At 38.8% G+C, this 27,792-nt stretch overlaps 6 protein-coding genes and 1 long non-coding RNA gene across 16 annotated transcripts in view; 3 read left to right on the top strand and 4 right to left on the bottom strand.

The window, feature by feature from the left end:
- LOC108624198 (cerebellar degeneration-related protein 2-like) overlaps positions 1–11,832 on the top strand; it is a 16,180-nt gene extending 4,348 nt beyond the window's left edge. The window contains exons 1-7 of one of the 2 annotated variants that reach the window (XM_018023325.2): positions 6,264–6,534; positions 6,792–6,904; positions 6,983–7,131; positions 7,530–7,725; positions 8,081–8,328; positions 8,427–8,580; positions 10,011–11,832. In XM_018023325.2, the coding sequence (XP_017878814.1) occupies positions 6,429–6,534; positions 6,792–6,904; positions 6,983–7,131; positions 7,530–7,725; positions 8,081–8,328; positions 8,427–8,580; positions 10,011–11,228 (2,184 nt within the window). In that variant the 5' untranslated portion in view covers positions 6,264–6,428 and the 3' untranslated portion in view covers positions 11,229–11,832. Of the gene's footprint in view, positions 1–6,263; positions 6,535–6,791; positions 6,905–6,982; positions 7,132–7,529; positions 7,726–8,080; positions 8,329–8,426; positions 8,581–10,010 lie in introns of those variants that run through there. The other variant, XM_018023334.2, reaches the window with a different exon arrangement.
- Positions 4,870–6,231, bottom strand: LOC113464256 (uncharacterized). Its single transcript, XR_003389109.1, has 2 exons — positions 6,144–6,231; positions 4,870–5,142 (listed from the first exon to the last, which is right to left on the bottom strand). It is a non-coding gene; the product is annotated as an uncharacterized LOC113464256 (long non-coding RNA).
- On the bottom strand, positions 11,505–14,067 carry Prp31 (pre-mRNA processing factor 31). Its single transcript, XM_018023356.2, has 8 exons — positions 13,858–14,067; positions 13,547–13,744; positions 13,270–13,474; positions 13,023–13,192; positions 12,787–12,944; positions 12,420–12,710; positions 12,136–12,360; positions 11,505–12,064 (listed from the first exon to the last, which is right to left on the bottom strand). The coding sequence occupies exons 1-8, from the start codon at positions 13,970–13,972 to the stop codon at positions 11,960–11,962; spliced, it is 1,467 nt and encodes a 488-aa protein (XP_017878845.1). The 5' UTR covers positions 13,973–14,067; the 3' UTR covers positions 11,505–11,959.
- Positions 14,068–14,087: 20 nt separating this feature from the next.
- Positions 14,088–16,133, top strand: LOC108624224 (putative uncharacterized protein DDB_G0286901). Of its 3 annotated transcripts, none has more exons than XM_026813077.1 (7): positions 14,088–14,381; positions 14,454–14,569; positions 14,644–15,020; positions 15,090–15,320; positions 15,432–15,550; positions 15,624–15,772; positions 15,941–16,133. In XM_026813077.1, the coding sequence occupies exons 1-7, from the start codon at positions 14,348–14,350 to the stop codon at positions 15,950–15,952; spliced, it is 1,038 nt and encodes a 345-aa protein (XP_026668878.1). In that variant the 5' UTR covers positions 14,088–14,347; the 3' UTR covers positions 15,953–16,133. The 3 variants fall into 3 exon arrangements, with proteins under 3 accessions (XP_026668878.1, XP_026668869.1, XP_017878864.1); XM_026813068.1 differs by having other exon boundaries at positions 14,112–14,381; positions 15,417–15,550; XM_018023375.2 differs by lacking the exon at positions 15,941–16,133 and having other exon boundaries at positions 14,112–14,381; positions 15,417–15,550; positions 15,624–15,784.
- A 38-nt stretch (positions 16,134–16,171) lies between these two features.
- LOC108624231 (nucleoside diphosphate kinase 6) lies at positions 16,172–17,335 on the bottom strand. Of its 3 annotated transcripts, none has more exons than XM_018023394.2 (3): positions 17,156–17,335; positions 16,670–16,970; positions 16,172–16,554 (listed from the first exon to the last, which is right to left on the bottom strand). In XM_018023394.2, exons 1-3 carry the CDS (start codon positions 17,231–17,233, stop codon positions 16,370–16,372), a joined length of 564 nt encoding a protein of 187 aa, XP_017878883.1. In that variant the 5' UTR covers positions 17,234–17,335; the 3' UTR covers positions 16,172–16,369. The 3 variants fall into 3 exon arrangements, with proteins under 3 accessions (XP_017878883.1, XP_017878892.1, XP_017878876.1); XM_018023403.2 differs by having other exon boundaries at positions 16,670–16,937; XM_018023387.2 differs by having other exon boundaries at positions 16,670–16,973; positions 17,156–17,333.
- Positions 17,336–17,457: 122 nt separating this feature from the next.
- Positions 17,458–19,962, top strand: APP-BP1 (Nedd8-activating enzyme E1 regulatory subunit APP-BP1). 2 transcript variants are annotated; one of them, XM_018023638.2, is made up of 8 exons: positions 17,458–17,624; positions 17,830–17,994; positions 18,072–18,254; positions 18,312–18,807; positions 18,878–19,011; positions 19,072–19,274; positions 19,335–19,471; positions 19,533–19,962. In XM_018023638.2, exons 1-8 carry the CDS (start codon positions 17,557–17,559, stop codon positions 19,761–19,763), a joined length of 1,617 nt encoding a protein of 538 aa, XP_017879127.1. In that variant the 5' UTR covers positions 17,458–17,556; the 3' UTR covers positions 19,764–19,962. The 2 variants fall into 2 exon arrangements, with proteins under 2 accessions (XP_017879127.1, XP_017879131.1); XM_018023642.2 differs by lacking the exon at positions 17,458–17,624 and having other exon boundaries at positions 17,856–17,994; positions 18,083–18,254.
- Positions 19,914–27,757, bottom strand: Top2 (DNA topoisomerase 2). Of its 4 annotated transcripts, XM_018023614.2 has the most exons (16): positions 27,586–27,757; positions 27,338–27,509; positions 24,346–26,772; positions 24,038–24,269; positions 23,759–23,958; positions 23,512–23,647; positions 23,149–23,448; positions 23,036–23,044; positions 22,689–22,919; positions 22,310–22,610; positions 22,018–22,167; positions 21,761–21,830; positions 21,623–21,681; positions 21,450–21,557; positions 21,271–21,386; positions 19,914–21,200 (listed from the first exon to the last, which is right to left on the bottom strand). In XM_018023614.2, the coding sequence occupies exons 3-16, from the start codon at positions 26,748–26,750 to the stop codon at positions 21,030–21,032; spliced, it is 4,488 nt and encodes a 1,495-aa protein (XP_017879103.1). In that variant the 5' UTR covers positions 26,751–26,772; positions 27,338–27,509; positions 27,586–27,757; the 3' UTR covers positions 19,914–21,029. The 4 variants fall into 4 exon arrangements, with proteins under 4 accessions (XP_017879103.1, XP_017879097.1, XP_026668768.1 ...); XM_018023608.2 differs by having other exon boundaries at positions 27,338–27,664; XM_026812967.1 differs by lacking the exons at positions 27,338–27,509; positions 27,586–27,757 and adding an exon at positions 27,221–27,331.
- Positions 27,758–27,792: the final 35 nt, after the last annotated feature.

The raw sequence follows: 27,792 nt of genomic DNA, 5'->3' as shown, positions 1-27,792 counted from the left end.
TCGTGTCAACTTATCTGTGATTGTCTATAATCTATCAATAATAGTAATAGACGGACATGTTAAATGTTGTACATTCAAAGAATTCTCACAGGAAATATATTTTTCAAAGCAATATCGTAAAACATTTTTTCTACGTAAAATTCTAGATACACGGATAATTTATTCTTGGAATGATTTTACTTCGTCTGGTCAGTCCGGTGATAATTAGCGATAACGAGTATCCACTGAACGTTGAATTGGGTCGACGCGCGTTGTCACGATACTTGAGAAACCGTACGCGCAACTTCATTTTCATTTACGTCCAGTCGAGTTTCGAAACCATTGTAGAATAAGTGCCGCGCGGTATTCAGAAGGAGATAGAATTGAATTAGACGCGCTATCGACATCTGTCCGCGTAAATAACATCGTGCGCCCGACGAAATAAGAGGAGAACGCTGGTAATCGTTATTAACATGCTGCCGGCTTCGAGTGAACGAGGATAGTTTTAACAGCTACCGAGGCCTTGTACCGATTACCTATATTTTCTTCCATTCAATCGAATCGAGACTCTCACGTTCTGAATCTTGGCGCATCATCCAGTTGCATTCAGAGCTAAATGCTTCCTTATGGACTTTTAACACGTTCCACATTATTACATGAATTATGTGCTAATCTATAATGTTTACGATATTTTCAGTATTTGCAGTAATAAAAGTATTTAAATATTTATTAATGTGTAATAGTAATCGATCAATTATTTGTATATTCTGTAATTGAATTCTGAATTGCATTGAGAACTAAGTACTTCCTTATGGATCTTTAATGCGTTTCATTATTAGATCAATTATGTGCTAATATATAATGTTTGCGATCTTATCAGCATTTCATCATTTACAGTAATGTAATTAAATGTTTATTAATGTGCAAAGGTAACTGATCAATTATTTGTATTTGTGTGTTCCACAGTTGAATTCTGCCAGCGCGCCGTGACTATCCTTGTTGTAAACGCGAGTATTTAGAAACTTAACCGCAAGAACTTTACCCTTCCGCATGATTTATTCTATCCTGACTGTTTAACTATCGTGTCACGATATACCGGCGAGTAGTTGACGTGACATACGACGTTCACTGGCTGACAAAAATTCTAATAAAAAAAATCGCGCAGCGTTCACTGTTGGCCCCACCCTAATTGCATACCAGGTTCATTAATAATATCGATACCTTCGTTCTATTGTCACGTAATAAAGTTTATACATACAATCGAACGATCTGATCCAACGTAACTCATCTGCATTGCCAGCGTTGCGTTATTTATGTGAAATATTTTGCAAATGGGTTAATTCCTCTGCTCAGCATCGAACGAGGAACTGGGAACTCCGAAAAGAGGAACTGGGACAGATTACGCAGAACAGAATAAATTGTGCGAACAAATTATAATTCATGCAATCATGCTTACTAATTTATTCATAATTCTTTTACTGGTAACCCAGAACGGAATCCTATTTCACATTGTACACAGAATTCTGGTTAATTGCACACGTCGTCGTTATTAATCAGGCCTCGTTTTTAACGTGCATATTGCACTTCCGGTAGAGCGTTCGTTCCCAAAGCGACAGCGGGGAACGATTAGATTAGAACTCGCAAAAAGTTACAATTCTAGGCTGCGTTTCTCGCGTGTAAAGAGCACGGTCGTCTCGTTTTTTCGTGTAAAGTGATAGGGAGACAACTTTTACTCTAATTAAAATCCGATGAAAGTTGGGACCGATATCTAGCGCAATGTCATTACGATTAATATCAATAAGACAAGCGTAATTACAATTTGCTATGCGTTCTCTGAGAACGTTCGATATTCCCCGGTCTAATTGCAATTATTTGTTTATCCATTAAACATTAATTTTCTTCTTTTCTCGAGTGTAATTAAGTACGTGCATACATTTCGCTTCCCTAAACGTTGCAAGAACCGTTGGGGCAATGAAACAGTGCTACAAGGTCTCGACAGGGAAGTTACTTTCCCAATAAGAATCCGGAAACGGTCGTAAATCGGCTTAGGCCGAAAATGTTCACGTCTGTGTAAAACTACCTAAGCAATTGATTAGGCGTTGGACACCCGGGTACTGGTGACTCGTTCGTGGACAGGGATAATAAATTTTAGCACTAATTGCACCAAGGGTTCATCCTTCCTAAGCTGATCTCCGTAGGTAACGGTGGTAACTATTGTAGAACTTTCCTCGGGTCTTTGTCTAACAACTTCTGAACCCTGCAGATGTTTGGGCTTTAGGTTTTACTGCTCTTTCTCTGTTGCAGAATTTTAGCAAAAATATTTAGGGAACGAAACCCAAAAATTTAGTACACCGTCGTAAATAATTGCTACGTTTATTTGTCTACAAATATTTTTGTGCGGCACGTTCTTTGGCACGTACACATAAATACATTAAATTCGCAGTACTGTCATTTGTACATTTTTTTTCAATACAGATGAAATGATTATGGAAAGTTTCAGTACATCTCCCGGATTGTCTTGTCGCTTAAAATTATGGTTTCTTTCATCGAAATCGAAAAATCATTTAACTCGGTTAATTTTTTCTTGCGGTCAATTACGCATATATCGAAATGAAACTCAAGTAGCCGACGCAGATAAGGGCTGGAAAGCGTTGTGGTTAAAAAGTAACCGAACGGCTTAAACTCTCGCCGATTGAATTTCCTCTCTTTTCATTCGATCTCTACTTGCATCCGTCCAACTTCCGTTTCCGTTTCACACTATCCGCCTTTTATTCACGAAATTCATTCGGCTAACAAGGTCGTTTAACCGTCCGTCACTTAGCATAACCGGTCAACAATTTTCTCGCAAAGTCTTTCCCTCTTCTAGGAAAGCTTTTCTTAATATAAAAAATTAATCACTATTTATACTGTCTATAAATAAAAAAGGATCCTCTTTTTCTGTCACTTTATGTAAATTCGACGTTGTTATTGGTTGAATGATTAGAAAAATAGAGCACTTGGTAAAACTTGGCTAATGAGACTGTTTAAGCGTTTGTTGCAATTGGCATAATCGGTCAACAATTTTCCCACAAGGTCTTTCCCTCTTTTAGCAAACAATCAGCTTTTCTTCTCATAAAAAGTTCGTCTATTTATACTGTCCATAAATAAAAAAGGATTCTCTTTTTCTGTCACTTGATATAAATTCAACGTTATTAACATTGGTTGAATGATTATAAAAACAGAGTACTTGTGTAAAACTTGGCTAATGAGACTGTTTAACCGTTTGTTGCAATTCTCTCACGAAGTCTTTCCATCTTTTAGCAAACAATCAGCTTTCCTTGTGATAAAAAATTTATGTCTATAGTTTCCATAAATAAAAACGGATTCTCTCTGTGTCTCTTGATATAAATTCGACATTGTTAACATCGGTTAATAATCAGAGAAACGGAGCATCTGGTAAGAGTAACAAATGTCTGTGTGAGAGACAATGAGACTGGATTGAAGGTGGAGAGACTTATGGTGCGAGCATCGCGAGAAATTCCGGTTGGAATGTCGCTACAGGATTGTTTATGCACCGTTTGCCACAATGATGGGAACCGAGCCTCTCGGCCTAAGTTTTTTGCCACTGTGCTCTCTGCTTAAAGCGAGAAATGGGAATGGCTCGTCCGGAAATCGCGATCCCATTCGTGAAATACCATTCAAAATAGTGAAACGATTCCATACACGCAAACTAACTAACTCCTACTGTCTTCTTTCTTATTTTTCCCTTTTTACACGGATTAAAATCCGATGACTTTTTATTATTCAGTCAACAAAAGTTTTATACATAGCAATTCTGTAAGTATAACAAGAGTAAGAGCAGATCATCAGTTGATGTAACAAGGAATGAATAAACTCATTCTTCAACATAGATTTCACTTCGTTTCATTTATATCTGTCTCATTCATTTTTCACCGCTCAAAAGATTGATTGCAATTTTCACGCAGAACCTGCTTAACCGCTTCCTGTTAAGATACACGTGTGAACGAATTTGCAAATAGAGTTCATTGTGTTTCACTTTATAAAGTGTTTTACAATGAATAAACTATAAATTCTCCTATTCAATATTCGCCACTTGATTCCATTCGTATCTGTCTTATCAATTTACATGAGTTTGGAATTTTTGTAATAAACGTACAGTCTGTGTAATCGCTTCCTGTTAAGATACACGAGTCAGTGAACGAATTTGCAAATCGAACTCATTGTTGTTCACTTTATAAAGTGCTTTACAATAAATAAACTATAAATTCTCCTATTCAATATTCGCCACTTGATTCCATTCGTATCTGTCTTATCAGTTTAGATGAGTTTGGAATTTTTATAATAAACACAGAGCCTGTTTAGTCGCTTCCTGTTAAGGTACACGAGTCTGTGAACGAATTTACGGATCGTGCTCATTGTTCTTCAATTTATAAAGCGTTTCACAGGGCGCGGTGAAACGGTATTCCATCAAAATTAACATCGACTCCCAGGCGAGGTTTCACACCGTCTAAAGGTCAGCCGGAGTCGGTTCTCCCGAGATAAGCTAAAGTTAAGTGCACCTGCGAGGCTGGCAAGCTAACAACAATACCTCTCCTGTTTTTTATTTCGATCGATCGGGAAGATTAATAACGTTCCCGGATTAAGCACCGGAGAAAGTACCACTCGTTCGCCCGGGAAAATCGATTCGAGGTCAGTTTGGGGTTACTCTAAATCGAAATACCACGAGGAAGTCGTTCCGCGGCTAGTCAAGTTTAATAGAAACGAAGATACTTAACATACACACCTGTTCAGAGGCCACTCAACCGTTCGTTGTCTGTCGAACAAATATTCCTGAAAAAATGTTTTCAATCGAATGTAACAAACGGAATATCATAAATCAACAGAGAAATGAAGCATCCAAAGATTTTTAATGTCGAAGAACTCATTGAAGAATAAATTTTACATTAAATCTTTGTTTAATCATTACATCTGTTGAAGTATCAGAAATTTCAACTCGTTCCTTCGCGCAGTTAAAACATTTTGCAATATATCCCAAGACCGGCTGAACGGGGGTGTAGATTAATGATAGAACGAGTCCTGATTTTATTTCTCATGCTCGATATAACGCGATACCTGCTCGGTAATTTTCCAATGACTTCCATTCTTCGAAGCCTCCATGCCAATCTGCAATGGAAATTCGCTGGGTGAACGCGATTATTTATAGGTAACAACGTGCACGTTGTAACGCGATTGTAATATTCGCATATATGCGGGGGCGGTAGTAAAAGCGATATTTCCGAAGTTATCCACGGGTACGGGCCGTTGCAACGTTACTCTTTTTTTTTTACGCATCGATAATCAGTTTTCAATTGTAAAAGCACGATTCTAACTTTCTCGCCAATTACTACAGTGAAATGCTACATACGTACGGCGATCGAGGAAAGGATTCGACGCGAGCGTCGAAGAATCGGGGGCATGTAAATGTTTTCCCGTTCGAAAGAAAAGAAATAATAAATGTGCGCCGGCTAAAACCGTGGAACCTAAACCGTGGCCGGAGGATGATTTCCTCGTGAAATTGTTTGGAATTTAATGTTGTAACGCTGCTTACACGGTGTTACGCGTTAATTACATAATCCGTGCGTTTTAGGAACAATTCTGTGTCTTCTGGCAACAACGTGCGACGATGATCGTTACGCAAGCTTCCCCTTTTACGTTCGTCCAAGTTTCGAACGCACTGGCAATTTTTCAGATACGTACAATATTATTCAATAAGAATTTCAATCGAGGAAGTACGATCGATCTTGACCTTTGACATTTCGTCTGACACGGTCGATGTGCATAAAACATAACATCGCTGTTGGAGATTGGCAAATGAGCCTATATCATGAGGTGATCAACAAGTTTTATAGTAATTAGGAAATAGATAGATCGAGATAATGTTTATCTTGATCCGTGGAAAAAAGAGAAAGGAAGAAGAAAAAGGAGAGAGAGTGGGATCTTAAATATCCGAGATGCGTTCTCCTCGTCCAGGTGTCATCCAGAAGGGAATTACACACCGTAATGGAATAAAAGAGAGATGGACAGAGACAGAAAGAGATATAGAGAGAGAGAGAGAGAGAGAAAAGGGTCGGGGAAAGGAGGAGAACGCGAGGAAAGAAGGGAGAGACAGTTCGTCGGGTTCGTACCTGGTGTCAGCGGCATTCGAGACTCGTTCACCGGCTCTCAGACCACCGCTTACCGATACATTCCGACAGAAGACCGGGCGCGTTCGTCGGAACCGGTTGCCTCGTTCTACGGAAACTCTGCTCGCTCCTCCGCTCGCGTGCACCACCACTCCTCTCTCGAACGTCCGCGAGTGTACCCCAGATCGACTTGATCGCGTTGACAGTACCCAGCCGGGGTCAGTTTGAATCTCGTCGGGATTATAGTACACAGTGAACGGTGAGCTGGCGAAGAGAAGTTTGAGAAAGATGAACAGGCCAAGCGTGGACGTGGTCTGGGACCCGCAGGCCCAGATCAACTCCTTCGACTGCTGGGACTACTCCGTCGACCTATCTTGTCTACAGAGCCCCGAAGGTATATCGCTGAACCGCGGAACATCGTTGACAGTGTTCGTGTCCGACGGCAACAGAGAATCAGCTTGTAATTGGTGGATTTGTGGCAGTACGAGGCGAATTGTTCAGCCTGTTATAAATATTCACATTACGTCGCGCATTTGAACAAAAAAAATATCCCTGTTGGTCTAATAAGATCGAATCTAGAGCACAGAATTGTAGCGGAAAATTGATGTTCCACGCATGTCGCTGACAGGCTTGAAATCGATTTTGTTCCAGATCTACAATTGGCAGCTGAACTCGGCAAAACGCTTCTGGAACGGAACAAGGAATTGGAGAACATCATCAAAGCGCATCAGACCACCGTCGAAGAACAGGCACAAGAAATAGAGGTAAGCGCACGTGCAAACAAATATTTATAAACAACCACAGAATTTCCTCTCTACGCTCTCTCCGTTCGCCTGTCGCAGTACATGAAGAAACAGACGGCTGCCCTGAGGGAAGTAAACGATTCGCGATTGAAAATTTACGAGCAGTTGGAAGTTAGTATACAGGATTTAGAGCGGGCGAATCATCGGCTCGTTATTGAGAACACCAGCGATAAGAAGCTTATCAAAAGGTAAGAGAATCTATAAAAATTCGTCAATTTTCTTTAGTTATTTTCTTCAAAACGAATTATTTCTGTGTTGCATTCTTTCAATAACGGATCAATTATTTAATTAATTGTGTCAAAAGTTATTCATTTAAATGATAACTTAAATTTTCTTAATAATAATAGATCAATGAGAATTAAATCTAATCTAATTACAATTTCTTTTTTCAATACTTCATTCCTGTTGTTATTTTGTTATCTTCTTAACAGTGATAACAAGAATGATGAGTGTGTGTTAGAAGTCAGACGGATAGAAATTCGCCGATAGAGATAACAATAATTTATCCAGTCGATTTTAATTGGTTGAATTTAACTTTTTCCGGTGATTACACCTGTACTACCCGATGTCTGTTGTTAATTAACAGCCAGTGTTTAACGATCGAGAGCCTCGAGACACGCTGCGAAGAGCTGCAGAAGAAAATCGACGAGATAACCGAGCAACACGAAAGCCTGCTACGTCAACGGCAACAACAATCGGAGGAAAATTTATCGACGAACACAGCGCAGACACAGACACAGCTATGGAAAGCATCGGTCACGCACAGTGGCAGCATACAACAGGTAAACTGCTTACATTATACTTATTAATTATTCAGAGGAATTATTTATAATCGCGCTATGATTTATGGAAGCGATAACGAGCGAGTTCGATAGCTATCGGTTACTAAACTGCCTAAGCGGAGTCTTTAAATTTTACGATTTTCCGAGTTAATTTTCCATCGAGATTAGCTTTCGCTAAACACTTCCTGTTCATACAGAAATCTCTCTTCTCTCGCAAAAGAGAATCCGTTTCTCCGACGCTTTTCATTCATGCAACTATTTACACCTTGATTCGATAACGTCGTGTGTTGATGTTAAATCATCATCTGAATTGATTTATTTGATTAATCAGGAAGGATCGAAAATAATTTTTCAGGGCGCTGCCCCATCCGGTCAAAAGATTTCCTCCGGCGAGGAAGAAGAGGTCACAGAATTATTACGACAGTTGCAAGAAACTCGGAGCCAACGAGCCAGGGAACAGAAAAAAGTGACGGAGTTGGAACAGCAGTTGGCTAATGTCCTGCAGGACAATAACACCTTGGAGGAACAGTTGAACGTTTGGCGTAACAAGGCTCAGGATATCAGAAATCTTCAGGAAGAGATCAACACTTTGGAAGAAGTCAGGTGAGTAACGAAGAGATCATTTCAATTCAAACTCAAAGGGTGACATTTTATTAATTGTGAAAAGATATCATCGGGGAAAAAATGATGATTTGTTGCAGACAAGGGCAACTGTGCGGACGTTGCTTGAGGGGAATGGAATCGAAGACGCACGACGATCTTTTCATAATGTTGAATCAGGAAGAGTACGACGACATTAGCATGACGGAATCATTGGTGAACGATAGTCAACGAGAAATCGAGCTACTGTCACAGGTAAACTAATTTATTCACTTGCACCTACCCATTTTCTTCTATTAGAATTGCATACCTACGTTCATCTGCGTGCTATCATTTTATTTTATCATCAACATTCCCCGCTTTATTTAAAAAATTCCATTATCCCAAGAACCTCGAATTATCATCTCGATACGAGATAATGATACTTAATTATTATTTCCTTTAGGAAACCACAATACTTTGCAAGTTAAAAAATGGAACTAAAGTTCCCCGTTCCCCGTTTCGAAGAGTTTTCGATTTTATACGGAGACCGTGGTCGTTAGTTTTTATCTTTCCCTACACGATACTATGGTACATGAAAAACAAGTGCATTTTCACGCTATTTTTAAAACCATTCAGAATACCTATCTTCGTTTTAAAAAAGATGCTTCCATTCAGCTCTAGTAAAAAGTTGCTTTAACGCGATGTCATAATGACCTGCAGTTTATATTTTTAAGAAAGTTAACTCTATTCGCATAATATATCGACTGAAATTAAGTAGACATAATCTTCGGCTTCCTTACTTGTTTTGCTATTGAATCGTTTGACTTTACGGATCAGTTTTAACGATTAGACAGTTCCTAATATTTTGTAGACACGCCGATAGATTAATAGAGAGCATAATCGAACGATTTGTAAAAGTAAGTAAACGTCGTAAAAGCTTCTTCTCTCGGTAAGACTGGATAGACTAAGGTGTAGGTAAAGGAAATGAAAATTATAACTGGGCACTTACATTATTCACGATAGTATTAATTCTAAGCGAATGGTTCGTATACTATTAAACGTTAGCTTGATATTATTGGAAGTACTGTTTGAAGAACAGAAAAGACTGCGCTACGTTAACTAATTAGCCGATAAGTTATGTTAAATTATTCCTACGTAAGATAGCTGCCTCTGTTTTTCTTCCCTTTCCTTTTTAATTAAACTTGCCTCGTCAAGCATGAATATTGTATCTAGTCGAAGTTATAAGCATATATACTCCTGTTAAAAAGTATACAATGTAAGTGCCAGATTTATACGATATTAAATAAAACATATTTTTTTATACAACCAGTGGTGATCTTTTATTTAACATCCTATAAATCTGGCTACTTCCTTTCACCCTTTAAGCACATTCTCTACAGATACATGCACACAAAATTATTCCATTCGCACTTGTCGAGACAAATCATAGACCATCTCGTCTTCATTAAAACATTCAGATGAGCAGAATAATTATAACGTTAAACAGAAATATCATTAATAAAAAGAAGATACTTGAGACTTCTAACTAGTACCAGTCTCCTTGAAAAAACTGTGAAGTCACTAATTAGTGACTGAGGAAATAACTAATTTAAAAGACAGAACGCTTCATAGGAGAATGTAACATTCTCGTATGACGAAAGACCCTGAAATCTTTCAACACACGCAAACACATTTGTTCGCAGGATACGAGCGACAAGGACGGCGCACCGAACGATCTGAATAATCCCTATAGAGTTCTGGTGGAGAAGTATCAAGCCCTGCTAGAAGTTCAAAGGCAGTCAGCGATCAAGCGAAAGGACAGCACGCCGGCTGCTTGTATGTCGTTGCAAGAGGAACTGGAAATGTCCGGCGAGTTCAACAGCTTCCAGAACTCAACATCCGAGCCGGAAGCCCAGCAACAGGAGCCGGCGAAGCCGAATGTGGCACGCGGTAAAGAAATCAACAAGAAAGCCTTCTCTTCAACGCCGACAGACTTCTCCGAGGCGGAGACGCTGTCTTCCGGCTTCTCAGACGAGACCAGCAACAAGATGACTCAGACTGAGGACCGACCGGGCTCGTTCCTCTGCTCGATAGCCGACGGGGAGGACTGCAAGTTCAGTATCTACGACGACAACAGCCCGTTCGAGAGCCGCTTCAGGAAAACGCCGGAATATAGACAGCTGTTCCAGGAGATATTCACGGTGCTCAAGCGAGCTGCGGAGGCGAAGGACGGAGGCGAGAAGCTGCCGCTGCTCGATGTTTCCCACAACCTGAACGCTACCACCGTTTCCCAACCACAGTCCTCAGTTCCCCTGCAGGAAGATATCGTGCCTGGCGAAACCACGGATGATAACCAGAGCGTCGTATCCTCCGTTCTATCCTCAACCGTGTCCGAGCCCGTTCACAGGATTCAGGTGCCAGTCACATCCTCGAGAGGGACAGATGGAAACCGACAGGGCAAAGATGATTCGTCACATGCTAAGAATCGAAGAAACGCGGATTACGTATGGATGAATGGTACTAAGAAACCGGGAAGGAAGCACGCGGGTAGGAAGCATGTTTCCAACGATAGATCCACAACTCCAGACGTAATACCGACTACCAATCCCAAATTCATCTCGCCCAAGTCTAATAGGAGAAAGTTTAGACCGTTCACGGCTGCGGATCAGAATAGTTGCGTCAACAACGGAGGGTATAATTACCCAAGTAGAGTCAGGGAATCTCCTAATCCTAGTAGGGGCAGAATAAATAATGGTTACGCTCGTAACGATCAGCATCAGAGCAATGGTTTCGAGTACAGAGAATACGCCCAGAGCTCAGCCTCGAAAGACGTAGCGCGGTTGAAGCGTTTGGAGATGTCGTACGCGGAGGTCCTTCAGTTCTCGAACAAGTCGAAACTTACCAATCATCGTAGAAATTAGAATACATCCTATAGACAATATTATTACGCACGACAGGTATACGTAGGTACCTAGGAGGAGAGAAGACTTCTTTTTTATACGTAATTAGTCGAACGAGATTAATTTAAATGATTAATTTAACGTCAATATGGACGGGATTAAATTATTTCAGATGTAGTAGGTGAGACTCAGTATTGGGAATCAGTGCTAATTCCACCGCGTTTTGTAAATATTTCACCGAGATATTATTGCACACAGCTCTTAGGTACTAAACTAGCTGACGGTTTCTCCTTCTCCTTTCTCTTTTTTATAGTCTTTTATATTTCGAGTGCGCGTAACGTTTACATGTGAGTATGCATGGTCGTCGGAGGCACAAGTTGGATTATAACAAATGATTAAAGTTTGTAAGATGAATCGAAACGTGCCTCACGTTACAACTACTGTAGCCGTATAGTAACTTGGAATAAAATTATTTATGTGCCATTTACTACGTCCAATTATAATCGCCAAAGTACGTAGTATACTTAATCGAACTTCCCGAGAAACTTTGCAATCGGCTATCTCGACATTGACGACACTCAATCTTATAGTGTATAACAAATAAACAGTAACGGATCGTTCGCAATAAAATTTATCGTCTTTTTTCCTCCCTTCATCTCATTATTAAATATATTAGAATCGTCATCGTTTATAAAATAAAAATTCTAATACGTACATCGTCTATACAATATATTCTGTCACGATGAATAATCTTACGATTTCTTCACTTTTAAAAATCCAGCGGTGTTCGAGAAATATTTTGCATTCGCTTCGTTCACTTTCTTCTCGGCGGCCTGTGGGTTGACAATTTCCAACCCCTGAAAAATACAATTTTAAAAGTAGCGTTAGTTATGCAATTCTCATACATGCTGAATTATTTTTCATTTACCTGCAACGGCGTGAAAGCAACGCTAGAAGCGGTACCGGAAACTTGTTTCTTAACTGTCGTACTGCCGCCCCATTGCTGTTGCTTCTGCAGATTCTTCTGTAGAGTTTTCGATATCCGAACTTTGGTTTTTTCATCGATCTGTGGTAATCTGATACGTCCAGTGCCAGCCTTTCCAATTGTGCCGCGGGTATATCCAAGATCTTCTTGATAGGCATCGTTCTCGATCTATGGATCCACCAAAAAGTTAACAGACCAATAAATACTCCGTAGAGCAGACTACTTACATCGGCGAAATTCATTCTGTTCGCGTGTTTCCTGAATTCAGTGATCGCATAACGTTCCTTCATCTTCCTCACTCGTTTACCGCCGCGTTTCTTTCGCCCAGGATCGATAGGTTTCGGCAGAGGTTTGACAAACTTCACCGGCGGTGGTTCCTGAAGTTTGTCCAATTTTTTCTCGATCTCCTCACGAAACGTTTGACCGATACGACCGTCGTTGCTCTCGTGACAAGCATCCACCCGTGCGGCTAGCATACTCTTCGCTGCCACGAGCCTCGCCGCCTTCCTTCTTAAATCCTAACAAAAATCAACATCGCAATATAAAAATCCAATTTCATTAATTTTATCATTGGCAGTGTATTTATAAACGTACCGGCGGTGTTTCTTGCACGATATCCGAGTAATAAATAAAACCAGTGTGAGGTAGAGTCGCGACTTGGGAAAATCCGGACAGAGTTGTTTTCTGCGATCCCAAGACTAGAACATTGCAAGCTGGCATTTTCGAAAGCTTAGTCAATCCACCAGCAACACCTAAAACAAATCGATTAAATAACTTCTGGGTAACTAGTGTACGAAGCACTATGGAGAAAATCTCGTTAACGTGATTACCCATTATTTTTGCGGCTGTGGATGCGCCGACTATCACAGAAAGATTTGGAGCGATGAAAGCCATCCTGCTTTCAACGTATTCGAATATTCTCAGTTTGCAGTTGTTTAATTCAACTGCCATGTCACAAGCCTCGCAGATGGCTTCCTTCTCGTCTTCTGTCAGTAGTTGTCTATAACAGAATTATTTTAAGACATACGTAGAAATTGGAAATCGTAAATCTCTAAACTCAGGTATGAGATAAAATACCCTTGTGTTGTAGACGCAGTAACGGAAACAACCATAATGGTTGCCTGGGTAAGGAACTGTTGCAATATCTCATTGTTCTTTGCCCTGTCCAAGTCGTTTCCTAATTCCCTGACTGTCATAACATATTCCAAGGGACCAACAACCAAAGATTCCAGCTCTGGGAATCTCTTTGAGTACTTGTCTCTTACAAATCTATGAATAGTAGCTGTAATATACAAATACCATTGTATTTGTGATGTCAAATGTATTATTGTAGAATAAAGAAGTAAATTTGAACCTATTTCATCGTCAATATCCACTGCCATGTTGTTAGCCTCGACAATTAGCTGATATTCTGGGTCCGATTCAACTGGTCCTATAATATCTGCTGATTTTCTTGGACGCTTGCTGTATTTCTCCATCTGAGACATTACTTTCTGTAATTGTTCCGAGTCACAAAGCTTAGCCAGTTCTCTAACTGATGCCACTTTTATTTCTGCGAACAGGAGAATCTTATCAAATTTGAACAAGCATTTCTACTGGGGAAATTATACATTGTTATTATATTATTATTAATAAATAGCTGATGCGTGGGTGTTAAAAGTTAACCTTTTTCGATCGTTTTCGAAACCGAAGCCGGAATGAAATCCGGCTCGGCTTCCTCTTCCATAACGTGATCATCATTTTCCTCGAGATCTGCTAGCAATTCGTCCGCTAATGACATATTTTCTACGTCAAATCTTAACTAAAACAGCACAGTGTTCTCTCTTCTGTCATCAGTACTTAAAAATCCTCTTTGTTTACTACGATATACGATTCTAATCGATCACCTCGTCAGCCATTTATTTCCCCCACACCATGCGCCACTGCTGAATAGCAAATAAGCAACATTGTTTATTTATTTGGCAACGACGATGACGAGGGATTTGAAATTATGTGTTAGAAATTGTACAATTATGGATATTATGGTCGTATTACGATTATAATGTATTGTTAACGGTTTGCAATGTAAATCACATTGTTTATTTAACACATACGTGAGGTGTGTATATCGGGGAAAGATTATTGACGAATAATTGATATTCATTAAAATTTCAATATGACAACGTTAAAAGGTGTTTTTCCTGATACAAGTACGTAATAATACAAACTGTATCGATAAAATACTATTTTATTCATTCACTTAACATGAGCATTTCGTGCAGAACCGATAAAAGGAAAAAATTTTATACACGAAAATGTGAAGAATCTCCGTCGCTTAGAAAATTTACACAACAAACAGGATTTGCACAGATCGCAAGCGAATAATCGAAAGAAAATTGTAAGTGATGATATATGCAGTAAAATTTATGTTTCAGAGAATATAAGTATAATATTTAATTTTTATATTTACAGAAACACGAAAGCAATGTTAATAGTAAATTAAGTAGCAATAAACGGACAGATGAAAATCAAGAGTTATGCAAAAAGTGTAGTGCACCTATGCTGAATCATAAGAATAATAATTATGTGAAGAAAACGATCCATTCGACTAGTAACAATTTATTATTGGGCACGGAGAAAAAGAAAGAATCCAGTGGTAAAGGATCACATAAATCAGGGCAAAAGTTGAAAGAAAAAGTAGTGATTGAACCAGATTCAAATTTCTCATGTAATTCTGATGGAGATAATGCTGATAATAATATGGAAAAGAAAGTTACGTTTCGGAATCAAGGAATTCAAACTTTAGATGATAAGGAAGTGGAAGAATTGTATAATCAGAAAACTGATAAGTACGCGTATTTTATTTATTATCGTATATTTGACAATATGAGATAAGTTCAAAGATTAAAATCTTTTAGGAATGTAAAAGAAAATTTACCGTCAGATCGTGGAGACAGTAACCAGATCCAAAATCCTCAAAGTAAAAATGAACCAGTAAAAAATGCCAAAGCTTCGTCGTTGAAGGAAGAAATAAATTTCATAAAATTTAACAAAGAGAATACTGCAGTAAATAAAACGGGAATACATGCTAACAACTCCAATAATAGCAATATTATTCCTGCCAATTATCGTATGGGCATGGTACCAAAGTACGTGAAATGAAATTCGTAACTTATATATTATGTGGTGACACTTGCATTAGCGATTCGTGCAATACATATCGCATATACTGTAATGATAATTAGGTACATAAAAACTAGGAAAGAGGTTCAAGAGAAAGTGCAGAAAACTAAAGAGGAGTTGGATCCAAATTGTCCGAAAGGTCATCTACCTCTGCCGGATATTGAAAGAAAAGAAACGTTACGAATGTTGAGAAAAAGTACGTATTTAACTTCAAAATTACTAAGAATTAGTTTCAAGTAATTAACAAATCGATCTCCGTTTATGATTAGATTATCAAGATTACGTGAATGAATTAAATATGATGCCTATAAAGGTGGATACACTCAGGGCCCAACGACGTAAAATTGAAATAGAGAAACAACTAAACAAATTAGAAGAAGGCATAAAAGTCTTTTCGAGGCCAAAGGTTTATGTAAAAATGAACGCTTGATTTATTATATAATATATTTTGTCGTAAAAAAATTATGAAAGGCACTCGTCTGCTTAGTACTCTCGAGGAAAAGAATTTTAAGAATAGATAAATGAACTGTACTTTATAGGATGATTTCTTCGAGCAACTACACATTCCTCTTTTCTATGATTAAAAATGAACGCTTGATTTATTATATAATATATTTTGTCGTAAAAAAATTATGAAAGGCACTCGTCTGCTTAGTACTCTCGAGGAAAAGAATTTTAAGAATAGATAAATGAACTGTACTTTATAGGATGATTTCTTCGAGCAACTACACATTCCTCTTTTCTATGATGATTTCGTATACTTCAGTCTGTTATCTAAGGTACAGCTAATCGAAAAATTAGAAAGATAAGGGGACGATTAACAACATAATTTTGTATTTTACACTTCATTAATAGTTGGTTTTGTACACATGTTAATAGAACTCTGTGTGTCTAATTAAACGTTTAACACAATAATGTCTTTTCTAATTGCCTCTGTTCTATTAATATTTTTTATAACTTGTTCTCTGGCAGTCTAACAACTCATTTTTTGCTTCTTTGGAACTTTGTAAATAATTTATTTGGTAATCTGTTCCTGGCCTGGTGTGTTCGGAAAGTTTGTGTCAATAGTATGTATAAATGCTATCGGATCAAAATGCAGATGCCCTAAGTTATAGAATCTCTCTTCATACTCGTGCCATCTTTGGAAATCGAAATCAGTAAAGAATATTTTTATTTCCCTTTCCGCTGATTTTATTGAATCTAGAAAAACCATTTCTCTCTTATACAAGTAGTAAAACCCAAAGAACGGACGTCCAAAAAAGCTTGCAATATGAAAGAAAATAAGCAGTTTCCTAATAGTGTACATATTATGTACCGGAACCATGAGCTGCATTTCTCGTGTCTGACAGCCCAAACATCCCTCTAATCGTTTTTGGGTCAGTGTACTGAGCCTGGTACACCTTCGTAGGACCCATCAATCTTCTCCATTTCGCTATAACATCGTGATCCGCTAAAATATGAATATCTGAAGGACCGCTGCACATAAATGTCATAAGCCGGTTGTAAAAGAATTTTTCTTTGTGCTCCTCATAGAACAACTCGGCCTCGTTTCTTGTTAGAGTTGTCCTACGCGACCGTACGATCTTCAAATTGTTATCGATTATCAGATCCCTAATCTTCTAAAAATCATAACAATAATAATAACGATAGAAGGAATCGTGGATGGTCGTTACAATTTCATTATTGCCAACGGATGATTGCAGTATACAAAGGGCGCACGTAAAATGCTGTGTACAATGCAAAATACAATTTTCGATTCCTTGGAGCAAGTTTTACTACAAAATCTTCGGATTTACATTACCTGAAGCACGAAGGGAGATTTAACGATGTGCGGTTTGATTATCGCCAACGTCAGCTCGAGAGGCTTTCGCGATTGCATCTCAACATTTTTAATTACCTGCCCCCGGTTCTTTTTGAATAAAAATTGAAAATTTCCATTCCACGAAGCAAATCCACATGCTTTACGTGGAAACCATTGGTAGAGACCAAAAGCTGATTATATAGCTATATATAGCGGGAATCAAATAAAGTTAGGTGTCAAAACGCTGCTGCCATCTCCGATAATCTACAAATTTATACTATATAGAGAGGAAATATAATATCCTCTCTGTTTATATATGCTACCGGAGGTTAAACGTTATACAATTGTTGTTAAAAAGATATTTTTCTTAAATACACAAATAGAAATAAACGGGTTCTACGATGGCATCACCGGCCCCGAAATCGCCGGAGCAATCCGAGAGGAATAGAAAATACGACAGGCAACTCAGGTACAGATTCTCATAGCCCTGCGTTCTGTTATTGAAACGATTTATTTTTATATTCTAACAAACTAAAAGATATTACGAAGAAATTTAAAAACCACGTTTAGAAATCACCACATCGATCAAGCAAATCTCATGGTCCAAACTTCTACCTTTACAATGGACCGTGTTCTACCTGTCGCAATTAACTTTTATTTATGACATCTCACAGATTATGGGGTGATCATGGTCAGGCAGCTTTAGAAAGGGCCCACGTTTGCTTGATAAATGCCACAGGCATTGGCACAGAAATCCTGAAATCTCTTGTTTTACCTGGCATAGGAGCATTTACTATCGTAGATGGGAAGAAAGTCAGTGAGGAAGATATTGGCACAAGGTGTGTGGATTATACACAGAAGTACTTAAATCAATTCATTGGACATGCTTATACATTTGTTAAACAAATATCAATAGTTTCTTTCTAGAAGCAGATAGTGCGGGCAAGTCTAGAGCACAAGTGGCAACACAGATGCTCTTGGAACTGAATTCAGACGTAAGGGGTGATTATATAGACGAGGAGCCTGAACAGATCTTGTCTAACAATCCTGATTTCTTCAACAACTTCACTGTAGTAGTGGCTACCTCGCTGGTTGAAAAGTAAGAGAATAGGCTGTGGATTTTTATGCAGAATAAAACTCTGAAAATGATTTACAGATCTTTGATCCTGTTGTCGCGTCGGCTCTGGGAATTGAACATACCACTGATAGTGTGCAGAAGCATAGGATTCATCGCATATATGAGGATACAAGTGAAGGAGCATACGATCATAGAATCCCATCCAGACAACGAGATCCTTGACTTGCGTCTGGATAAACCGTTCGAAGCGTTAAAAAAACATTTCGATTCGATAAACCTAGACGAGTTGAGTTTCAAAGATCATTCGCATGTACCTTATTTAGTTGTACTGTACAAATACTTAGAGAAATGGGTCTCTGAAAAAGGACAGTTACCCAGAGCGTATAAAGAGAAGAATCAATTGAAACAGATGATCAGAGAGGGAATGAGGAGAGACGAAAATGATAAAGCGAACAGTGAAGAGAATTTCGAAGAGGCTATTAAGTCTGTAAATACATGCTTAGGGTGCACCGCTATACCGGAGAACGTGATGAGTATCCTTAACAGCGACCAGTGTATCAACTTGACGGCGAAGGTAGGAAGAAAGGAACATTTTATTCTTCATTTTATAACTCAAAAACCGACGTGATTATACATATTCTCAGAGTAGCCCATTCTGGATAATAGCAAAGGCGGTTAGAGATTTTGTTGAGAACGAAGGAGCTGGATTGTTGCCGTTGAAGGGAACTTTACCGGATATGACAGCGGATACAGAAAAATACATAGCGCTTCAGCAGATGTAAGAATTTAATATTTTTTTCTATTAAAGACTTGTGTTAGACGTTTGATTTCGTTGCAGTTATCACAGGCAAGCGGTGGCTGACGCGGAGGCAGTGTGGCGGCGCACGTTGCAATTATTGCGACAATTAGGAAAATCGTCGGATATTATATCAGAAAGAGACGTCAGATTGTTCTGCAGACATGCATCGAACATATACGTGGAGAGGGGAACTTGTATAGCCGACGAATACGATTCGAAAATTTTCGATGCTAGCAACATAGGTATGAACATTACTGAAACAAGGATGAAAGTGGAGTTTGAACCTGATTTTTTGTACACAGTGCAAAGTTTGGAGAATCCTGAGAGTATGATGGTTTATTACGTTGTCCTGAGGGGAGTTGAAAAATTTCAGTCAGAGTACAATTCCTATCCCGGCGAGTTTGATGATCAAGTGGAGCCTGACATAGTAAAACTGAAGGCACGTATTTATGATTTATTGTTGATATTTCTAGTTTTCAACATTCACCTCTCTTCCGTAGGCGTGTATAACGAAATTGTTAAATGAATGGGGTTGCGGACCACTGGCTAAGGACGATTACGTTCATGAATTCTGCCGATTTGGAGGATCAGAGCTGCACTCGGTCTCGGCGTTCTTGGGTGGCCTCGCAGCTCAGGAAGTAATCAAATTCGTCACGAATCAATATAAACCTCTCCATAATACTTTCGTATACGATGCAGTGACGTCCAATGCCGGAACCTACTTCTTTTAACATTAAAGTTTATGATACAATAAAAATGAGTCCACTCTTTTTGTAGAAAATACGTTTTTTTCATATTGAAATTTAGTTCACTCGATAAAAATAAGAACAGGTCGTAAAACATTAAACAGAAGAGGACAACGAATATTGTATGAATCCTTCTAACGTGTGAAAAAATATGTTATTTTATTAAAATTTTTTTACAAAACAATTTATATGTTGAAGTCTTCGTCTTTTACGATGAAGAATTTAAGGGTACGTAAAAGTGATATTCTTGAATCCGAGATTAATTTAAATACATGAACAATTTGGACAGTTTATCCGTACAAAAGAATTATAATAATCGATACCTTAATTGAAAATCGCGTGTGTACGCACGTGTAACAATTGTAGTTGCACTATAATTGCTAATAAAAATCGTACACTACCATCCAAAAGTTGATCACTTTCGTGGTTATATACGTATACAATGCTTATTAGATAATTACTATTATTATTATGGATTACATGTTTCTTAATACTGCAAATATTAATAGGAAACTTATCGTACTTTATAAATAGAATTTTGTACAATCTTTCCACAGAATTGGATTCTTTCTTTTTCTTGATATATATGCGAACGACAGACAAACTTTCGGCCGGTAGTGTATCATTTATCGCTTCATCGTTACTTATAATATGTCGTAGAGAAATTGTAAATTCTCCTTTTTAAAAAAGTATGTTAACTAGTCTAATTATGTACACATATATATCATAAAAAATTGCTAGCTTAAGTTTTACGATAATATCCCGGGGAAAGGGTTTAAGCTATCGGTCAAAAGTTGGAAATCATTCGATTCTTTAATTAATTACTTGAGTCGAGACTCAAAATTACATTTGAGTCACACGTAATTAAAATTTATGTCCAATTCATTCATTGGACAATTTTATTTATAGACATGGGCACAATATTTTATTCAATTCCAAACTTGTGGCCGGTAGTGAACCTGTATGAACAAGTTAAAAAAAAGGGGGGAAAGACCCTAAGCCATTTGCACTAAGTAGCAGAATGTCCTGCGACACTTACCGAACGATGCAAATGTATTATACAACATGAGATCACACAAAATCGATTGAGTCATCAATTAAAAGAAATATGAAATTAGATTTATCGATAATCTGAACGATTTAAAGAATTAATAGAAATACTGCGATAAAAATTTCCGGAGATTCACTCACTGACTTGCACGTTCTCTTTTCTTCAGCTGTCTATTCGTCTATTCTACATGATAGTATCATTTAATTTGAGTCCTTGTCACTATCATCGTCCTCTGATTTTACAGCGTACGAAATGGGTTTCCGAGCACGACCAGCTCGTTTTCGCACTGGTGCTGCTTGTACTGGTGAGCTTTCTATGATACTCAACGAACTGTCGTCCTCCGATTCGATCTTCTTCTTCTTCTTTTTTAACTACAATATACAGTATATAATAACATACGGAGTGTGCCTATGGTTTTTATGGAATTAAATGTTTACTTACGTTCGCTGATTTGCTTGGGAACGTGTATTCATCAGAGTCGGAATCGGACATGATCGTCTTTTTCTTCGGTCTTTTCGTACCTTTGCCTCCGTTCTCTGTCTTTTTCTTGACGGGCGCTTTAAAATTGTATTCAACATATAAATACTGTCATTATACACTTTTAAGTTTTGCAATCTTACATTTCGCTGGAGGCGAGAACACGTTCGAAGAATCACTAGACACGATTGGGATTTTCTGTTTCTCTGGCGTGCTGCTGACTAGAGAGTCGAACAGTTCTTCTGAACTGGCTGTTGTACCAAAGAAATGAACGATTAATTCAGTTAATAATGCATCGTGTAAAATATTTACTTACGTTTCTTGGACACTCTCAAAACATCGTCGGCGTCACTACTGATGTTAGGTTTGATGTCTCTAAGGAAATAAAAATGGGGAGATTTTAAGATTCTACGCATATATATTTAATATCCTACGAGTTACAAATGTTACTTACTCTTCTACGTCCGAGTTAACGTTAAGAGCATCGGAGGAAGATTCGTCGCTCAAGGTGTAATTCTTTTTAACTGTAACGAGATAACACGTAGCGATAGAGATGACAACTATTATCAAGGGGCGCGGTAGCGGCCCGAAGGCAAGTTTGAGGCCCGTCAGGGGGCAGCATTGCCGTCGGGCACCGCGTACCTTATTATTACACGTAAATTCGACATTTTGAATTTCTTTCGTACATTTAGAATAAAATATGATGCATACCAGCGGTTTTGCGCAATGCCCGTGGTTCAGGGGGAGGAGATATGCTGTCGAAGTTAATGTCCTCTTGTTCACTGCCTGAACCTTTATCCTTCTTTTTATCGCCCTTCTTCCCACCCTTTGATTTGAAAGGCAACGTTCCTTGCTTCAATTCTAATTAAACATGATGTCTCATTTCAATCACGAAAATAACGTGAATTTAAAAGAATTGCGTACAGAATAAACCAAAAGTTAACAGCATCGTGTATGCAGCAGAAGAAGGCTTTACTCTCCGTGCATGTACACGTATACTTACTCCTCTTGATAGCCGGTTTCTTATCTGGGGAAAGAAGTCGATCCTCCAAGGGCTTATTGTTCGCATCGGCCAATAGATCGAATTCGTCTTTTTCATCTGTTGGCTCTTTCTTTATTTTTTGCCTTTTAATTCCTTCTTTCTTATCCTTAGAGGCGATGTTTGCTTTGTCGATCTTCTTTTTCAGTTCTGTATCGATTATTGGTTCGATGCGACGGACATCATCAGTATTATAAAATTTGACTGGTGGTTTCTTTATATTCATCCTCGACTTGAGCTCTTCCTTCTGTTCTTTCTCTTCGATCTGTAGAATAAAATAAAATAAATACGAAAAATGGAGAAGTGTTTTTTCTATAAACATACGTAAAAAATTATCACTTACATCGTTTAATTTATCTAATAACTGCTGTAAATCGTCTTTCCACAGTGACATCGGTGTCTTCGCTTGTAGTCTTTTCAGTTCGGCTATTTTCTCATCCCTGTTACGTAACAATTCATCCTTTCTTTCCTTGGTCAAGCTCCATAACGTCATTCCCAGTAGGTAGTCGAAGTTTTCCCTAGCCATAGCGTTGGTAGTAACTACTTCACCGTTTTCGTCCTCTGCTACGTCGTCCTATGTATTAATAATATTTAACACGTTTTAGAAGTTGCATAGACATCAATCCAATATACAAATGCATATTAAAATAGTTCCTAAAAAATTTTTATTTGCCAACACGTGTCACTTACTTGAGTCTCCTAACGTGAATGAGGGGAGCAAAATTAAGCAGACTCGTATACAAGTTCTTTAGATGTTTGGTTTTTGAATGAATAAAAAAAATTATCTATATATTTTTACTTACCAATACTTCTTCCCTGTTCTGCGCTAACTTCCAAGCCGTTACCGGATCGGAATCGTACTCCCGTCTAACTAATTCCGCTATCATATCCTTTTTCTTCTTATTCTCAATGACTAGTGTGCCGTCGCACTTCTCCAAAATGAACCTAGCTTGATTCGACAGTTTCGACGCCTCGGCTTTCAAGATACCCTCCAAGTAGTCTTTCCTTTTATGATACATCTCCAGTCTAGCTTTATAAAAACCTCTCATTATCTGGGTAACGTTGTCGTACTTTCGTAGACATTGATTCTCATCAAACGCGCACTGGAACAGAAACGAATCACTTGTACATGTCACGGAAGTTGAATATGGAATGTTACTACTTACCATATTCGTAACTGTGGTGACCGATTGCAATTTAAACGCCTTGTGGAGACCGTCCCTCTCCAATTCCGCCAATTTATCACGGTTCATAATTATTATAAAGTGTACAGCCGTGTCTGTATTGTATTCTTTGTAATCTCTGTAATTAATTATATAATCATTAAAGGTGGTGAACAATTTTAGACGACTCCTTCTTAGTGACTCAGTCTGCATATAATAATGATAATACATAAACAATAATCGTAATTACGTGATAATAGCTGGAGATTTTTCAGTTCCATGCAACATCGGCTCTAAAACGGTTTCCTTGTATGTCTGAGTCCAAACTCCCACTGGAAGTTCAGTGATCTCAACTTTATCAGGTCCTATTACCGATATTTCACCGTTAGTGACGTATCTGTAGTCTCCACAATTTTCTATCACGCCTTTGAAGTTTTTATAATATGGCATCTGAAGTAATATAAAAATATAAGTATGATATGTATATAACAAGTACATTAAATTATCTCACAGAATCCAATGGTGTTACCATTGGTTTCGGATCGGCACCGTCCATCATTCTGTACAAGTTTTCAATGATCTCTCTAGGATTGTAATTCGGAATCTTTGTCATCCATCCGGTACCAATACCATCGGCGCCGTTCACCAGAACCATAGGTATCGTCGGTACATAGAAGACTGGCTCAATTTTTTGATTATCATCGTACTCGTGTTTCAGCAGAGCATCGTCGTGTTTGTGAAATATGTACCTCGCGAGCGGACTGTAAAGATAAAGCAAATTAAAGTTCCACTTCATATTCCTGTGGACACGATGCGACAATAGACTCTTATATCTACCTGAGCATTGTGAAGATATAACGAGGACTCGCAGCATCCTTTCCTCCCGTTAACCTGGTACCAAACTGACCAATGGGTTGTAGCAAATTGATGTTGTTGCTTCCCACGAAGTTCTGAGCGAGATTAATGATAGTCGACATGAGGGAAATTTCGCCGTGATGATAAGCGGAATGTTCGGCCACGGAGCCAGCCAATTGAGCCACCTTCACCTCGCGTTTATCGTTACGCTTCAAGCAAGTGTATAACACTTTCCTTTGCCCGGGTTTGAAACCGTCCATCATATTCGGTATGGATCGGACGTTGTCGTAATTGCTGAAGAGTACCAGCTCCACGTTGATGAAATCAGAGAATGAAACTACGCGTGTGTCCTTCTCGTACAAAAAACGTTCACCGAGCCCGATCTCCTTTCTCCTCTTGGTCTCGTCCATGTAATTCATTAACCACTCCTTTCGTTGATCGACGCATTTCTTACTAAACGCCATTATTATATTCTGATCGTCTTGCTCGCCCTCGTATCTAAACCGAATCCTATGCCTGGTCATGTTCTCGAAGTACTCCTTCGCCTCTTTGGCGGTGGACGTACCCAAACCTTTGTAGTACTTTATCTTGTACGTATGATAATTTTCAGTCTCTGATTTCCATTTACTGAATTCCGGCATGGAAAAGAAACTGAGCACTTGACTCCCTTTCGAAGCTTTGACGATAGGTGTAATGAACTCTTCGACAAAATTGAGTCTTAACAACGTCGGCCAATTATGATGAATAAAATTGATTAATAATCCTTTGATATGCGAGCCGTCCTGATCCTGATCGGTCATTATCATCAACTTCCCATACCGCAACGTCTTTAGATCTTCCCGCGTTTCGTACTTCTTTTTGTACTGGAGACCGAGGATCTTTATCAAATTATTAATCTCCGCGTTCTCCAATATCTGTTTGTGCGTAGCCTCTCTCACATTCAGAATTTTACCCCTCAGAGGGAATATACCGTATTTGTCTCTGCCTATAGACGCCAAACCGGATACGGCCATGGTCTTCGCTGAATCTCCCTCAGTCAATATCAGCGTGCAATCTAAGGATTTCCCGGTACCTGCGTCGTTCGCATCTTCCAATTTCGGTATACCTTGTAGCTTCCTTTGCTTTGACTTAGGTCCCAATTTTTGTAACTGAGTGTCAGCTTTGAATTTTGCGTATGACAATACGGCCTCGACAATCCCCATTTTCGTCACTGAGGTAAAGAACTTCTCGCTAAGCGTACACTTTGATCCGAAATTCTTCGACTGCAACGTCATGTTCTCCTTGGTTTGCGAGTCGAACGTTGGATTATTGATGAGACAATTGATAAACACCCATAAATAATTCTTTATTTGGAACGGTCTAATGGTTAAACCGGACTTGTTCTTCCTCTTCAGGATCTCTGTTAACTGTTTAACTATCATGTCGGTAACGTGATCGACGTGTCGGCCACCCTTCGTCGTCGCGATACTGTTCACGAACGACATTTGTTGAAAACCTTTGTCAGACATCGTGATAGCCACCTCCCATCGCGGTCCTGACATCTCATAAATTACTTTCAATGGATTGCCCGTCTCATCGTCTTTGTCTTTTATGTAGAAGTCGACGTAATCTTTGAAATTCTTCACAGGGATCTTGTCACCGTTCAGGTAAACCTTGACGCCCCTCGTCGAGGCGGCTACATCGAACGCCCTGCGCGACATAAGGGCAACTATGTCATCGTCCAGACGTTCCATCCTGAATTTGGTGAGATCCGGCGAGAATATCACCTTCGTGAAATCCTCGCCGCTGAACTCTTTGATCCGAGGCTCACTCGCGCTTCCCATGTTATTGCTCCACGTTTGTTTCAAACATTTCTTGTACTCTTTGGACGCGGTCTCTACAGTAAAACGGCGACTGAAAATGTTACACAATTTGGCACCGTAGCCGTTTCTACCGCCCGTCACTTTCTCCTCCTCGTCATCGTAATTAGACGACGTCAGCAAATGACCGAATATCATCGTCGGAACGAACATATTTTCCTCTTTGTGGATCACCACTGGAATGCCTTTACCATTGTTCCACACGGATATAATATTATCCTCTGCATTAATTTCAATTTTAATCATATCCATTTTTGGATCTCTCTGCTTGTTATCTGCAGCGTTCACCAAGATCTCATCGAATATCTTGTATAAACCCGGCACGAATTTGATCTCCCTTTGTACCATTGCTTCCTTCTGTTTATCATAGACCCACATCAACTCGGTCACTGGTTCCACTGAACCGATGTAAGTATCGGGTCGCAGTAATATATGTTCCAACTGCGATTTCTTTTGGTATATACCCTCGATGGTTTTCTGCTTTTTGGATGGGTTCAACCCACTCCCATTCTCCATCGTTTCACTCATTTTTATCCGTTTGTTTATATAACTGAAAAATGTAAAAGAAAAGGACTGCAAATATAACATAAAAGGGATTCATTTTGCATAAAGGTTTAGCCTCTGAATGAATGTATGCATGATTAAATGAATGTATCATTAAATCATAGAATTAATAATCTTGGATGAATGCATTTAGTGAACCAATTTACACACGGGTAATAGAAAAAACTTCAATACGAGTAAATATTTCGTGTAGCCACTGCATGATGAATGTTAAATAAAACATAGGTTCGACATAGAGAATACGTAGCTACGAATACCATAAAATTAATACAAACGATATAAATACTAATATAGGCATGACAGAATCGCGAGCAATGAAACTCCAATGAATAATAAAAAAATAGCTGTTATTAAATACTGTACCCGAAAGGGATCTTACTAATATGGCGGGAAAACATTTTCTCAATCTGATGGAATGTGAGATGCCTACTCACGTATACAAAGCCCGTTAATGGAAAACAGCCATTCCCAACGAAAATGTTACAAAATCAACGTCGCGGGGTAAATTTTTCGAGGAATCTTAACCCCTAACTCATCGTAAATCTGTTTACCTGCAACAGAATAATGAAAAACACGGCGAAGCGTCGGCAAACGAAAACCTCGCAGAGAGCCCGTCTATCGGTGGTTAACAAAAGTTTGTTCACGTATGTTGCGATAAAAATTTAGTCGGACGTCGCATATATTATCGTTGATGTTGTTGCTCCTCGTTTGTCCGACATTTAACTGCCGAAATTTCAACAAAAACTATTATTTTATGCCCTCACTCCTCACTTATGTTTCTACCGAACTGTGTCTATACCATGGTCTATACCCCTACGCCATTCCATACACAAAGGCATCAAAAGACACACACGCAACGGAAGGCAAACTGCAGGTAAACCGTTCATTTATATACATCCACGTGCGCCCATCTTCACGCTATACTATATTTGAATTTGAACAGTAACGTATGGTAACGTATCACGATTGCTAAGAATGTTCGCGTGTTGTTATAATTACGATCATT

This window comes from Ceratina calcarata, unplaced genomic scaffold, assembly GCF_001652005.2.
Source record: "Ceratina calcarata isolate Rehan_Ccalc_2016 unplaced genomic scaffold, ASM165200v1 scaffold116.2, whole genome shotgun sequence".
Taxonomy (NCBI): Eukaryota; Metazoa; Arthropoda; class Insecta; order Hymenoptera; family Apidae; genus Ceratina; species Ceratina calcarata.
This window is presented reverse-complemented; position numbering and strand designations above follow the sequence as displayed.

What these genes read in the sequence shown, in the direction of transcription:
- LOC108624231 (XM_018023387.2), bottom strand. Translation starts at nt 17,233, where the DNA reads ATGCAATCGCGAAAGCCTCTCGAGCTGACGTTGGCGATAATCAAACCG. An exon ending in AATCTCCCTTCGTGCTTCAG is followed by an intron (nt 16,974 to 17,155) that starts GTAATGTAAATC and finishes TATGATTTTTAG; the next exon opens with AAGATTAGGGATCTGATAAT. An exon ending in AAATGCAGCTCATGGTTCCG is followed by an intron (nt 16,555 to 16,669) that starts GTACATAATATG and finishes TGGTTTTTCTAG; the next exon opens with ATTCAATAAAATCAGCGGAA.
- Top2 (XM_018023614.2), bottom strand. Translation starts at nt 26,750, where the DNA reads ATGAGTGAAACGATGGAGAATGGGAGTGGGTTGAACCCATCCAAAAAG. An exon ending in GTTAACTCGGACGTAGAAGA is followed by an intron (nt 21,682 to 21,760) that starts GTAAGTAACATT and finishes TTATTTCCTTAG; the next exon opens with AGACATCAAACCTAACATCA. An exon ending in GTTCTCGCCTCCAGCGAAAT is followed by an intron (nt 21,387 to 21,449) that starts GTAAGATTGCAA and finishes ACAATTTTAAAG; the next exon opens with CGCCCGTCAAGAAAAAGACA.
- Prp31 (XM_018023356.2), bottom strand. Translation starts at nt 13,972, where the DNA reads ATGTCATTAGCGGACGAATTGCTAGCAGATCTCGAGGAAAATGATGAT. An exon ending in GGATATTGACGATGAAATAG is followed by an intron (nt 13,475 to 13,546) that starts GTTCAAATTTAC and finishes TGTATATTACAG; the next exon opens with CTACTATTCATAGATTTGTA. An exon ending in ACTGCGTCTACAACACAAGG is followed by an intron (nt 13,193 to 13,269) that starts GTATTTTATCTC and finishes ATTCTGTTATAG; the next exon opens with ACAACTACTGACAGAAGACG.
- APP-BP1 (XM_018023638.2), top strand. Translation starts at nt 17,557, where the DNA reads ATGGCATCACCGGCCCCGAAATCGCCGGAGCAATCCGAGAGGAATAGA. An exon ending in TACATAGCGCTTCAGCAGAT is followed by an intron (nt 19,012 to 19,071) that starts GTAAGAATTTAA and finishes ATTTCGTTGCAG; the next exon opens with TTATCACAGGCAAGCGGTGG. An exon ending in CTGACATAGTAAAACTGAAG is followed by an intron (nt 19,472 to 19,532) that starts GCACGTATTTAT and finishes TCTCTTCCGTAG; the next exon opens with GCGTGTATAACGAAATTGTT.
- LOC108624224 (XM_026813068.1), top strand. Translation starts at nt 14,348, where the DNA reads ATGACAACGTTAAAAGGTGTTTTTCCTGATACAA. An exon ending in CGAATAATCGAAAGAAAATT is followed by an intron (nt 14,570 to 14,643) that starts GTAAGTGATGAT and finishes TTATATTTACAG; the next exon opens with AAACACGAAAGCAATGTTAA. An exon ending in GTTACGAATGTTGAGAAAAA is followed by an intron (nt 15,551 to 15,623) that starts GTACGTATTTAA and finishes GTTTATGATTAG; the next exon opens with ATTATCAAGATTACGTGAAT.